Source organism: Leishmania mexicana, chromosome 10 (assembly GCF_000234665.1).
Source record: "Leishmania mexicana MHOM/GT/2001/U1103 complete genome, chromosome 10".
Taxonomy (NCBI): domain Eukaryota; phylum Euglenozoa; class Kinetoplastea; order Trypanosomatida; family Trypanosomatidae; genus Leishmania; species Leishmania mexicana.
In genome coordinates this window covers 451,769-465,185 of record NC_018314.1, presented here as the reverse complement: position 1 = coordinate 465,185, position 13,417 = coordinate 451,769, and the positions used below count along the sequence as shown (strand labels likewise).

The following is a 13,417-nucleotide window of genomic DNA, read 5'->3' as shown; positions in this document are numbered from 1 at the left end:
ATGAGAGATGAGAGAAGGGTGCGGCGGCGTTCCGCTGCTGCCCCCCCCTCCCCTCGTGCCCACTCCCTCCTCCAGTGTTGCCCTATTGTTTTTCCGCCTGAGGCACACGCGCACACACACACATCCGCCAAAATGCAGAATGACACACCCGTGCGGTGTATGGGTACGTGCAGACCCACACAGTACCGCAAAAGGAAAGGAAAACGAGAAGCAGGAGAAAGCAAACGTGCGGCAAATTTGCACACGCGGCGTCGTGCACCGTCCGCTGCACATCTGGCTGGCGAGATGCGCCTGAGTCGCATCGTAGCGAAGGGGTGGGGCAAGAGGAAGGTGGTGGGATCCCACAACTGATTGGCGTTTCTTTTCATGTGAAGGCCGTCCTTTGCCTCGCGATCACGTTGCGCGCACCCGCCTCCCCTTCTTCCTTTTCCAGTCCCTCTTCTCCCTCCCTCAACACCAGCAGCATCTCATCCTGACTCATTCCCTCTCCCTGTATGCCACCAGTGTCTCCCTTCGAGGAAGCTGCAGCGTTCTCCCCTCCTGCTCCTCTTGCCTCTCTCGGCCCTGTCCTCTTCCCCTCTCTCGCTTGGACGATCACTCAGTTGCCGCTTCGGTGCCCTGGAGCACCTTACCACTCGACAACCTCCTCAGCTGGACCTCACCGCGCGCTCAGCATATATATATATATATTGCCGCCGCAGCTGCTGCTGCTCGCATCCCTTTGCTCGTTGTCGATCCACCCCCTACAACCACTTGAGAACATTCCCATTCGTCGGGTGTACTTCCGTCGCGGACTCTCGTTGGGCGCGCGTCGATCTCCACGTTCGGCTTGGCGAGGCCGTTCTTTGGTTTGCGCTCCTCTTCTATATCTCTGCATTGCGCAGGTGTCCACCAAAGGCACCCTCCCCCCACTCTGCACCTCTTCCCTCCCCCCCACACACACACACGCACAGCTACGCACCAATGGACTCGACGGTGGAGGAACAAAATCGGTTCTCTGCGACCAACAGCCGCGGAATCGCAGCCGCGAGCTCTGTCGGCAGCGCAGCCAGCGCTTCGAGCCCGATGAACACCAAGACCAAGAAGCAGCTCTTTATGCTGCAGAGGGCGGAGCGACTGAAGGACCCTAAGGTGCGCAAGATGGGCATCGACCGCGAGGCCTTGGATGCGCAGGTGCGTGAGAAGGAGGCGCTGCGCCGCCTGGAAAAGGAGAGGAACGACTACTACGACAGTCAGGCGCTCCTGATGGACCGTCATGCGTGTGCACTGCAGCAGGAAGTGAACTCCATTCGCGCAGCTCGTGAGAAGGAGCTGCAGGACTACCGCCAGACCTTTCAGAAGAAAGAGATGGGCCGTGAGTGGGACCTCAACGACCCGGAGGCACAGCGCAAGGAGCTGCCGGCACGCATCGGCGACGAAGACCCTCGTAACGGACCGTCGTCGCTGCAGAAGTTTGAAGGCGAGGATCTCGACTACGCGGCACGCAGGGCGGCGCAGCAGCGGCAGCAGCGGCAGTGGGCGCAGCAGCAGGTGAACGAGAAGCTCGCGAAGAAGTGGATGGAGCAGGAGCGTGACCGCGCTTTCGACGACCGAAACGAGGAGGTGAACTACCGCCTGTACGAGGTGGAGCAAAAGGTGGCGGAGCAGCGCAGGCTCATGGAGAAGAATGGGGCCGATTTCAACCGCGCGCTCGCTGAGCAGCAGCGACGCGAGGCTGTGCGCGCCAAGGAGGAGGACACTCGCCTCGGTCTGCAAGAGATGGCATACCAGATGGATAGCGACTTCCTCAACGAGCGCGAAACCGTAGTCAGCGAGCTTGGCGCCAGCGTCAGGGCGGAGCGCTACAAGGGCATGTCAGAGAAGCAGAAGGCCCTCCTGCGAGCCGGCCAAGATGAGCAGCTCCGTGAGCTCCGCCGTCGTCGTCTTTTAGAGGTGGAGGAAAAGAAGCAGTGGTCTCTGCAGGAAAACATGCAACTGCGGATGGCAAACGCTCTCGATCGCCAGCGCGAGCGCGAACGCCGAGCTGAGCGTGAGCAGCTGGCGGAGACTCACAAGATGCAGACCCAGGCAGCAGCCGAACGAAAGGCCCAGTTAGATGAGCTCTACAAGAACGCTGTAGACGAGGACTACTTCAAGTACTGGGATCGGTGCTCGTAGTCGCTACGTGTGCAGCGGCTTTTGGCTGACGCTGGCAGAGGCATGTTGCTGCTTGCTGTTGGCCCAGTGAGTCTTGCCTTCCTTTCGCGTGTATTTTCCTCCGTTTTTAGAAGATGTACCAACCCCATTGTTTGCTCGACTATAGGTGTCCGCGTGCGTCGGTGCCATGGCAGGATGCTGCTCTCGCAGCCCATGTATATTGTGACTGTATCCTCTTCTGTGAGTGCAGGTCCGTGTTTGCCAGCTGCGGTCATACGGGATCTTTTCCTTTTTTCTTCCTCGTGCTCCGCACTCTCTTCTCATGGCGCTCTCACGGGGCGGGTCCTACAGCGGTGGGGGATGGCATGTGGCGGCGTATCTCGGACCCGAATGCTGGCGCTTCTGGCCCGTCGCGTGCACCTCTCATTTAGGTCTGTCGTCGGTCATTGCGGATGGGAACACAGCATCGAAGTTCACAAGCTTGCCAAATCGGCAGCGGCAGAGGCGCCGACACCAACTGCATGGATTACGGAGCTTGCTATCGGCCTGAGACGACAGGCCGACATCCCCCTACGACCCGCACGACAGACGCGGCCGCCTCCACCCGCGTCCGTCTGGCACCCGATCGCGCAGCACATGTGTGAGGGAGGGACGAGGAAGGACAAGAAGTGCCGGCAAGACGCATGACCCGATTCAATGACAGCACGGCTCGTCCCAGGCGGCCAGGGCTTAGCAGCAGTGCTACAGCGGTAGGTGAGCTGTGGCCGTGTGGGCGTATGCTTTGGTTGACTTGTTTGTGTGTGAGGGGGGACACACGGGAGCGTCGAAAAAAAAAGAACGGCTCAACCTCGCAGTGCGCATGTCCGTGTGTGTATGTCTCTCTCTGTAGGGCGTCTGCACGTCATTCACCTCACCTGTGCAGTCCTCTGCGTCTCTCCTTTTTGCTCCCTCTCCACCGTGCCACTGATCACACGCCTCCTCTGTGTCTCTGAAGTAGGTTTGCGTATGTGGTCATCACCCCCACGCGATGCTTCTCTCTGTATAGAAAGCGACACCGACATGCGGGCAGACACACAGTTGCACAGGAGAGTTGACGTGGCGTTGGGCGCACTGTTGTTCCGCCTCAAAAGAAAGAACATGCGCATCTCACAGGACCACACGAGGACCTCACGTGCCGACCATTGGAGGATGTCGCTGCTTTCTGTGCCTGTAGCACACACGCATCCCACGCGGCGGAGGGCAGCACAGAGGGAAAGGGCAAAAGGACGGAGTATGTGACATGGGTACCATGTGGTCCGAGACCTCTCCGTCTGCACCCGTGTTTGTGTTGTTGCGTACGTGGAGAGGCTTCCCTTCTCCTTTCTTCGCCCTCTGCTGCCACTGCTGCTGCCGCTGCATCTTCGTCAGCCCTGTGGGCATTCGACTTGCAAGAAGACCGTGGAGCTGGTGCTCTCTAGCCCAGGCAATCACCACGCTTGTCTCTCGTCCCACCTCCTCATTCTATTCCCCTCACGGTTTCATTGCGTTTATTTGTGCGTCTGGATGTATGCGTCGTGACGCCGTTGCGTGGCTTCCAGAGGGCGTCGGCTTCATAGAGCCCCCACCCCCTTTTTCCCCTCTTAGCGCTTCTCCCCATCCACCGTTGCCTCTTGCAGTACCCGGGGAGTCGCTCTCTCATAGGCCGTCTCACCCTCCTCGTGTTCATTTCATCTTTGGTGTGCGCTGGGAGCCCCCCCCCCCAATCCTGCGAGCGCACACCGATCGGTGCGAACACTTCCTTCTGTGCACTAGTCTTGCTGCTATGCCCTTTTGTCTCAGTGGATGTGCGTGTGTGCGTACTTGGACAGGGGTGACATTGACCAAGCCATCTTCATAGAGTCGACATCCTCCTCGTCAGAGGGACAACATATACGCAAGCGCGCACATAGATAGGCCTGCAGGTGCCGAGGCGCTCTCCTACCCACCCCACCCCGTTACGCTTGCAAAGGATGATACTGGGTGTCGGCGCAGGCACCTTCGCGGTACTCGTCACCGTTGGCGTGGCCATACTTATCGCGCTCGTGGGCTCCTACCTAGCCCCACAGTCGGCCCTGTTCATCATTCTTGGCTGCATCGTGCTGCCCTTCATTGTGTACGGCTGCATCCTGACAAGTCCGCATGGTCCTCCCGCCAACACCAGCACGGTAGTACCTGCGGCCTATTACCGAGAACGTCAGTTGCCATCAAACACGGATGTCATTGACAAGTTCGTGCCGGTTCGCATTGTCATCTTCCTTGTGATGGTCTTTGGCCTGTTTACCGGCGTAGCCTTTCATATCTTTACACTTGTGAATTCGCCGCCGTACGAGGCACCGCGCGTGCACTGTCTCCGGCAGAAATTGGAGGAGGCGCACCCCACCTGGTACCGGTAGAGTGCATCGCGCATCCCCCTTCCCCCGTACACTTGTTGAACTTTTCTCCCATTGTCCCTCTCTCTGCCAAGAGATGAGGGCAAGGTCTCGCTGATGCCTCAGCTGCCGTGGCGCATATGGATGCACATGCTTGCATGAGCATGTGTGATACTCCAATCAAAGTAGAGCAGCTGCACAGCAGTCAACCACAACAAACGTTCAGCTGCTTTCACGCACTGAAGGGTACCCATCCTCCTTCTATCTCTGCCTCCTCAAGGTATCCGCTCTCCTGCGCTACCCTCCACCCTCTTTCCACTATTCCAGGTGCTCACGCTCGTTTTCATCGCATGCTCTCATGCCGTAGGGAGACGCCTCTCAGTGTGTGGTGTCAGCGTTCAGTACCCTCACTCTGCGTGGGGGAAAGCCAGGCGTCCTCTTAACCCCTTTCGATGTCAAGCCACCTCTGGTTGTGCCAGTGACAATCACCCACGCCGTTGGGCATGTTAGAGCGATGTGTGGCTGCTGATGTCGGCGGTGAGGTGGTGGATGGCGTTGCGTTGGAGCGGCCTGTGACAGCGAACACGCTTGTGCCATCCGTATCATGGGCAAGGTGTCAACGCCACTCGCACGCCTCTCACCCCGCCCTGACACTGCCTGCAGGTGTGGTGGCGCCTGAGCCACCTGGAGGGGTGGCGCATGAGGCGGGTCCCGGTACCATGGGAGTGGCTGTGAGGCGACCCGGCCTGCGAGGCAGGGGCGGGTAGAGTGTGAGGCAGAGGCTGTGCTGCGATGCCTGAGTCGGCACTGCTGTCGCACTGGTCTGCTGCTGCTTGGCCCCACGCGGTGGGGACTCTGTGACGAGGTCGGGTAGAGTGGAGCTGAACTCATATTCTCTGATCGAATGAACCCTTAAAACAACAAAAGGAATTTTTCCCCCCGCGCAGTCGCGCGTCTGTCTGCATGCCTGCCAGAACACAACGCGAACAAGCGTGGGTGCACGTATCATGGATGTACACGCACACACACACACACGCCCGCGCATGCAAGCAGGCAGTGGCACGCGTACCCATTGGGCCACCCTGGCCTGTGTATCTCCTACCTCCTATACATGTAAGGAAACGCACCCCCCACCCCCTCACCCCCTCCCTCACCTGCAAACGTACGCGAATAGCACACGCAATACGAAGTCACCAAGGGCAAGGCAGCGCCGCAGAGCGCGAGAGCGATTGCTTGTTGTCCATTGCTGCCGTCATTACTGCTGTGACCAATCATCACACGAGGAGAGAGAGTGTGTCTGGGTGTATATTTGTGGCAACACTGACAGTGCGTCACAGATCCTCCCAGAGCCCACCCCTCCTCCCTTCCCACTCCCTGCTCTGCTGCTGACCCACCCACACACCTTTGTTCTGTTCTTCGTTGCTGCTGCCCTCTCTTCCCCTTCGTTGTCGAGCCTGTGCAAGCGTCAGAGCTGGCGTGCTCTCCGTTCCCCTCTGGCGTGTCTCTGTCTCCTTTTTCCACGCCCTCCTCACTTGTCTGCTGTGCCCTCCACACACACACACACACACGGGTACATATATATATATATACATGTATGTGTGTGCGTGTATGCGTGTGTGCGCTTACGTGTATGTTCTCCCTCTCTCCCCCCGCACTCCCCTCCAGCCCTTCCTCCTTTGTGCATCCTTTTTTTAAGCACTCGTTAGTGCTGCGTGTCTGAGCCGGAACGACTCCGGCTTCGTGTTGCTGTTCTGAGCACCACAGGCCGTACGCTGTATTGCGCATCACCGCCTCCCGCTCCCTGCCTTGGCCGCATTCTCCTCGGTCCTTTCCCACACTCGGCGTGACGAACGAGTGCCATCTCGGTTACAGTCATCCCCATCTCCACCATAGTTATTCAGCGAGGCGCAGCAGCGTAGAAACGGACGAGGCCGAACGCCGCCGCGCAAAATACAATGGAGGAAGACTTGGCATACAAGGTCATCGTGATCGGGAGTGTTAGTGTAGGAAAGAGCAACATCACGTCCCGCTTCTGTGATGGTGCGTTTTACCCCGACCTCGTCCCCACCTTAGGGATGGACTTCAAGTACAGTAGCTGCAACACCCTCGAAAAGAAGCCGCGCTGCGTGCGGCTGCAGGTCTGGGACACGAGCGGGCAGGACGACTTCGTCACGCTCACAACCGCCTTCTACCGCAACTGCCAGGGCGCGCTACTGTGCTTCGACCTTACGAACCGGCAGTCCTTCGAGGATCTCGATCAGTGGTATGAGCGGCTAGAGCGGTACTCGCCGGTGGTGCCGCCGCTCATCCTGGTCGGGTGCAAGCTGGACCTCGTAGAGAGCCACCTCGACGAGCAGGGTGAGGGAATCGTCCTAGGCAGTCATCGCCAAATAGCCAAGAGCGAGGCGGACGCGTGGGCGCGGTGCCATAGCTGCCTCTGCTACCTCGAGACGAGCGCGAAGGAGAACACAAACGTATCGCAGGCGTTTCAGCAGCTCGCCACGTACATCGCCTCCGTAGCGAATCCTGGCGCCAAGCACGCGGGCCGCACCTTCGGACCCGGTGGCCGCCTACTTGTGGAGGAGGAGAAGCAGAAAAAGCGCCAGTGCTGCTCCAACTGAGCAGATACAGAGCGGAGGATGTAGTGTGCGCGTGGCGAAGAGCACAACAGCAGATCAACGAAAATGGACGCAGAAGAGATGTGGTGAGGTGCTTGGCGTAGGGCGGAGATGGAGAGAAGGAACACAGCAGGGAAGCGAATGGGGTTTGGGCAATAAAGGGGCAAAACACGTCGCGTCAGCCGACCAGACTGTTGTACGCGGACTCAATGGCGCCCCTGTGGCCGCTGCTGCCGATGTTGCCTCCTCCATCGACAAGGGCTCTGGCTACAGCGGATGGATTTTTCCATCACTGAGCTGCTCCTTCGCACACGTGTGCGAGAGTGCTCGAACGCGCCTCTTTTTTTTTCGGTTTGTCGCCACCACTTCAGTTGTGCGTGGTGGCTGATGCGCCCGAACGGCGCGTATAACCACCGACAGCAGCTGCCGCCCCCCCCCCTTCCCTCCCCTTCCCACCGACTCTCGTTATGACACGACCTTTCGCCGGTGCAATGGTGTGGTTTACATAAGTACGTGCCGTCATAATTTTCAGCTGTGCGCCCGTGATGCCTTCTTTCGCTTTAACCCTGTATTTTCCCCTCCCCCCTCCGCCGTTGATAATGCGTGCTTGCTTGACGTTGCCCCGCTCTGGTGCTCTCTCTCTCCTGTTTGGACCCTTGTCTATTCTCCTCCGCTGAGTAGAGGAGGAGGCGGCGGCGGCTCTCTCTCTCTTCACCCCTACCCTCCATCTCCCGCCACCTGTATCCGTGTGTGGTGCCGTCTCTCCCGCGGCCCTCTCCCCTCTCCCGCCACCACCCGTCTCGCCGTTCTTTGTCGCTTTTTTTGTGTTTCTTCTTTTTCTTCCCTCCTCTCGACGTAATGGTGTCGTGATCGCCCTCCCACTCCCGGTGTTATAGTCTGTGTCGTGTATGTTTGTTTGTGTGGTCTTGTACGTGAGGACGCGTAGTGTGCGAGGGGGGAGGGGGGAGGGAGGAGGGGGCATGTATGTGGCTCGTTAACTCTCGTCCCTTTTTCCCGTGCTTCTGTCCCTCCCTCTCTCCCTCGACACACACACAACAAAGGAGTTTCAAAACGAGAAACATGCGCCTCGCTCTCTCCATACCGCACTGCTGCTCTTGCGCTGGTGACGAGGGAGAGGGCGGCGGGCTGCGAAAGGTGACCTCATAGCTCCCGTCGCTTCATTGGAAGCAGGTGTGGAGCTGCAAATACGCACACTCAAGGAAGGCAGGTCAGCTCTTCTTCGCAGCGGCTGGACAGTACCCCCCCCCTCCCTTTCTTCCAACGCGCGCGCACGCCCTCGCCTTTGCCGCCAAGCCCTCGTCTCCCTTCCCTCTGTGCAGTTCTCTTCCTTCGAGTATCTACACGATATCCCTCACCGTGCCTCCACACTTGCGCGCGCCGTATCTCTCTCTCGCACATACGAACAACCGCAAGCACTCACACACGCGTCTTTTCTTGCTCTTCTTTCTCTCTCTGACCCCTCGTAGACCCCAGTCGATCCAACGCCGTGAAACCCAGGAAGCTCCACAAACAAGCTACACCACCTGCACCATACACACCAGTGCACCTCCCCCCCCCCACTTTCACTCCTCTGTGTGCCCCACCCCCTTCTCGTCCACTCCCTTGTCGAACACAAGTGCGCGTCGTCTAGAGGCCACGCATATACAAGCAAAACGCATACACGGTCCTTGCTCCACCAACTTCACCCCTCGCCTTCCCCACGGTGATCATGGCCAACCCCAACACACCCGGCGGTGACTGTGACTACATCTTCAAGATCATTGTCATTGGTGACAGTGGCGTAGGCAAGTCATCCTTGACGGTGCGCCTCTCCGAAGATGTCTTCTACAAGGACTACGCCTCCACCATCGCCATTGACTTTCGCATGCACCAGATGAACTACATGGACAAGCGCGTCCGCCTTCAGATTTGGGACACGGCCGGCCAGGAGCGCTTCCAGTCTGTCGCCACGGCGTTCTACCGCGGCGCCAATGGGGTGCTGCTCTGCTTCGACCTCACCCACCGCCCGTCCTTTATCCACCTAGAGCAGTGGATGGAACGCGTGAGGCAGCAGGCGCTCCCCGGCATCCCGTGTCTGCTGGTGGGGTGCAAAAGCGATGAGGCCCGCTCCAGCCGTCAGGTGACGCGCGAGGAGGCGGTGGCCTGGGCTCAGCAACACAACATGGCCTTCATCGAGACGAGCGCCAAGGAGAAGGAGAATGTGCAGACGGCCTTCCAGCAGATCACCAAGTTCATCTTCGAGGACATGAAGGAGCGCAACGGCAAGACACCGACTGCCGGAGACAACGCGGCTGGCCGCTCTCAGAGCGTTAACTTTGATCGCCAGCGAAGCAACCGTAAGGAGAGCAAGTGCTGCTAGGCATGAGCACCCACAATGGCAGCATCGCACTACCTTGACTGGCAGGCACAGTTAGAACCGAAAACACGCGCACACGGAGAAACGTTCACAGACACGGCTGCCTGTCAAGCGGAAGCCCCTCTAGGGCGATGGTTGAAGAGCTGGCATTGCGGAAAAGAGAGCGTAGCTTGCGTGGGTATGTAAGCGGTGCTGCTGCCACCGCCTCTCCGCCCTCGCTTCTCCGTCCCATGCGGTGTTACTTTGGGTTTCCCCGCCCCCTCTTCTTTGTTGTTGGCACCGCTTGTGTCTGCCTACCTGCTTCCTAATTCTCTCTTCTTGCTTTTCTTTTGTCCTCCCTCTCACGCGGTGTGTGTATTAGCCAAGGAAGGGGGTGCGGTGGGGGGAGGAGACGTAGCAGTCATGTTCGTTTGGCCGTTCTCGGTACATGTCGGCGCTTCACATCGTCTTGCCTGCAACTGTGGCGTATCTCGCGCAGCCCTCTTTGTGCGGCTCTTTTGTTTCTAACCTCTGTGTGCGTGCGTGTGGGTGTGTAGGGTGGAGTTGTGCGCCTCAGTTGGTTTCTCCGACACTCGCCCCACCCCACCCCACCCTCCTTCCTTAGATGTATGGCCTTACTACCTGGCACCCCCTCTCCATTCATGCCTACTTCACTAACCACGCCACAGCCTCAGCTGTTATGCATGTCTGTGTGTGTGTGTGTGTGTGTGTGTGTGTGTGTGTCGCGGCGCTTCTCGCCCTTCCTCCATCAGCAAGGACGCCCGCTTGTGCTCTGCTTCTTGTGCGTACGTACGCCCTCACCCTTGCGGACACACACGGCTACTCCCAGTGACCGACGCGTGTGAATCTAACAATTGTGATGGAGGAGACAAACGGGCTTTCGAAGAAGAAACAGCAGCAAGAGGCGGGAACGAATTCGGCGAGCGGAAGAAAGACAGCGCTTCTCCGTTAATGGGTGCATGCACGCTTGTATATATATATGTGTGTGTTTTGGATGTCTCCCAGGCGTACACAAGCACACATATGCATGCATACTCTCTCTCTCTGGTCGCCATCGTTACTGCTGCGCCGTCGCTATGCTTGCATGTTGTTCGTTCTGCCGTTGTTGATATCAATGCGCGCGTCCTCTTTCCTTCCTTCTCGTGTGCTTGTGCATGTACCCTACCAGCATCACGTGGCACAGACACATAAACGCCCACCCACACCCACACACACACACACACATACACTGACCCCCCACCACCACCACATACACAGTCATACAAGCACACTTGCCTTAGTATGTATTTGTGTGGTTTGGTGGGTGGGCGTGTGTGCTGGTGTATGTGGGGGATTACATGTGTGTGTTTTTCTTTCTTCTCTCCTCTCTCTCTCGTTGTGCGTGTGCGTGCGCTCGTTCCGGCTTCGCTGTGGATGCTTGCCCTCCCCTCATCATCACCGCTGTGTCGCTGCCCTATGTGTGTGTGTGTGTGTGTGTGTGCACGTGCACCTTCCCTCCTTTGCTGACTCTTTTGGTTGTCCTTCGTTGGGTGTTTCTGCCTTTGCTGTTGCCGTTTCCTTCCCTCGGCTGTGTTGCTGCCTCCCTCCCCCCTTCTCCCCTCCCTTTGGTGTCTGCACCTGTGGTGCGTGAAAGGCGAAACAACGATGAAATGCCTTACCTAATGAATCTTCCCGCCAACGCCTCCCCCTCACCCATCCTTGCGGAGGCCGCAGTTAGTGACAGGTGCACACGCACACACACACTCACACACAGACGCCAGTGGCTACGCTGGCAACTCTGTGCAGGATGCGTTTGTTTACCTCCCCCTCGCTCTTGCTGCGTTCCAGGGCGTGCGGGATGAGATCAAGGTACAGGGGACCTGTAGCGCTTACGCCTTTCGTCACCTGCTTTACGCGGCAAGGAGCGTATCGTTTGGGGTCTGGCCAGCCTTGATGAGGGATGCGGGGCTCTGCCCTCCCACCCCCTACTCTCCACCTTCCATGCTTGCGTGGGTTTGGTATGGACATCGCCGAGTGTGTTCCGTCCGCAATGGCACCGCTACTCCTCCCTATCCTCCTCTGATCTTCTCACCCTGTTGTCCTTTCCCATATGTTCTCGGTGTGTTGGTGGCTGTCGGCTGTCGGCTGCGTGGACCGCCTGCACACGCAGAGAAGGAAGTGGGCTTTACTAGATAGAAGGGCTTGCTCAGTTCGTGTGTTGGCGTCTCTTCACTCTTCGCGTGATCTCCCCTCCCCCGCACTCTTCTGCACGCTCTTCTCCCGCGATCGAGTGATCTGCTCAGGTACAAGCACGCAGGCATAGGCGTGCAGAGAGAGTGAGAGATGTCCTTCTTTACCAGCAAGACCTGTGACGTCTTCCCACCTCGCCGCCGCGGTCAGTCCGATGGGGCGTTGCGCAAGGAACTAAACGCACGCGGCGCACCCCGCGACTCCGCCATCATCACCAAAACTGAACTGGATATAATCCGCGGCATGATCGATGGTCGCTTCCCTGGCAGTCTGAGCGGCACAGCCGCGACCGCGGTGGCCCCACGCACGCACACGGAAGCCGCCGAGGAACACCGTCGCCGCATGCAGGAGTTTGACGCGGATCGCGCCCGAAACGGCGTGGCCCCGCGGACGGCAGAGGAGATCGAGGAGGCGCAGCTCCGTCAGGTGAACCTGGAGAAGGCGCGGCTGATGTTAGACGAAGAGTGCGATGAGGTGAAGGCCATGAATCGTGTCATCATGGAGGCTAAGTGTGTCGCCACTCGCGAGGCACAGCGGCTGGAGAAGCAAAAGCGCATCGAGGAGGAGACGGCGTACAACCGCCAGATGGACGCCATCATGGCACAGGAGGCGGAGACGGCACAGAAGGTGTACCTCGAGCGCGAGCGGCAGCGCATGGAGGAGCAGCGGCGCAACGCTGCTATGATCAAGGTGCAGCTACATGAGCGGTATGTGGAGCGGGTGCGCCGGCTGGAGCGACATCAACAAGAGCAAGATGCTATGAGTCGCCACATAGAGCGCCTGCAGATGGAGGAGAAGGCGGAAAAGCTGCGCCGTATCGATGCGGCCCGGAGGCTGATGGAGGAGGCCGCCATCGCGAATGCTGAGCAGATCGCCCTGAAGCAGCGCGAAAGGGAGATGGAGCTGGAGGAAGACCGGAAGATGGCGGAGTATATTAAGCAGAAGGAGGCACGTGATGAGGCCTACGCTGAGGAGCAAGCCCGTATTCGGCGCGAAAGAGATATGGAGATCGCGCGGCTACGTGCGAACCAGCAGCGCGTGCAGGACAAGCAGGCTGAGCTGGAGGAGCTGCGGGCCCGCCGCGTGCAGGAGGCCTACATACGTGAGGAGCGTCGAAAGGAGAAGGAGGCGGCGGAGCGGGAGAGCGCCATGCATGCCGACCTGCAGCAGGCCCGCCTTGCCCAGGTGGAGGAGCGCAACCGCCAAAAGGCTCTGGAGAAGGTGCAGGAACAGGAGGAACTTGATCGCATACTGGCAGTGCAGAAGATCAGTCGCGAACAGGAGCTCGAGCGCCAGGCCCGCACTCGCCGCCTGCAGGAGGAGAATTCGGTAGCGTTGCTGAAACAGATGATGGATGTCGAGGAGCGTCGCCGTCGCCAACGGCAGGAGGAAATTGAAGAGGGCAACCAGCTCCGCAAGGCGGCACGTGAGCGGCAGGCAGCCCTGGAGGCGATCCGTAACCGCAAGTTAGGCGAGCTGGAGGAGCTGGACGTGCCGGAGCAGTATCGCCGGGCCCTCCTCAAAGTGGGCAAGTGAGCCCACACGCGGGGACCAGCGCGCTCGCGAGTGTGTGCGTGGGTGGAGGTGAGTACGTGCAGGGACTTTACTGCTGCGCTGAAGGCAGCTCTCTCTATCTCCTCTCTTAGTGGTTTCGTGCTTCATCATCATCT

At 58.9% G+C, this 13,417-nt stretch overlaps 5 protein-coding genes across 5 annotated transcripts; all 5 read left to right on the top strand.

Moving 5' to 3' along the window:
• Nucleotides 1-963: 963 nt before the first annotated feature.
• Nucleotides 964-2,157, top strand: LMXM_10_1190 (flagellar protofilament ribbon protein-like protein; the record flags this gene model as incomplete). Its single annotated transcript, XM_003872908.1, has 1 exon — nt 964-2,157. The coding sequence occupies one exon, from the start codon at nt 964-966 to the stop codon at nt 2,155-2,157; it is 1,194 nt and encodes a 397-aa protein (XP_003872957.1).
• A 1,967-nt stretch (nt 2,158-4,124) lies between these two features.
• LMXM_10_1180 (conserved hypothetical protein) lies at nt 4,125-4,547 on the top strand (the record flags this gene model as incomplete). The annotated part of the gene is made up of 1 exon (XM_003872907.1): nt 4,125-4,547. One exon carries the CDS (start codon nt 4,125-4,127, stop codon nt 4,545-4,547), a length of 423 nt encoding a protein of 140 aa, XP_003872956.1.
• A 1,931-nt stretch (nt 4,548-6,478) lies between these two features.
• On the top strand, nt 6,479-7,144 carry LMXM_10_1170 (putative small GTP-binding protein Rab7; the record flags this gene model as incomplete). Its single annotated transcript, XM_003872906.1, has 1 exon — nt 6,479-7,144. The coding sequence occupies one exon, from the start codon at nt 6,479-6,481 to the stop codon at nt 7,142-7,144; it is 666 nt and encodes a 221-aa protein (XP_003872955.1).
• Nucleotides 7,145-8,870: 1,726 nt separating this feature from the next.
• LMXM_10_1160 (putative rab1 small GTP-binding protein) lies at nt 8,871-9,521 on the top strand (the record flags this gene model as incomplete). The annotated part of the gene is made up of 1 exon (XM_003872905.1): nt 8,871-9,521. One exon carries the CDS (start codon nt 8,871-8,873, stop codon nt 9,519-9,521), a length of 651 nt encoding a protein of 216 aa, XP_003872954.1.
• A 2,319-nt stretch (nt 9,522-11,840) lies between these two features.
• On the top strand, nt 11,841-13,283 carry LMXM_10_1150 (conserved hypothetical protein; the record flags this gene model as incomplete). Its single annotated transcript, XM_003872904.1, has 1 exon — nt 11,841-13,283. The coding sequence occupies one exon, from the start codon at nt 11,841-11,843 to the stop codon at nt 13,281-13,283; it is 1,443 nt and encodes a 480-aa protein (XP_003872953.1).
• Nucleotides 13,284-13,417: the final 134 nt, after the last annotated feature.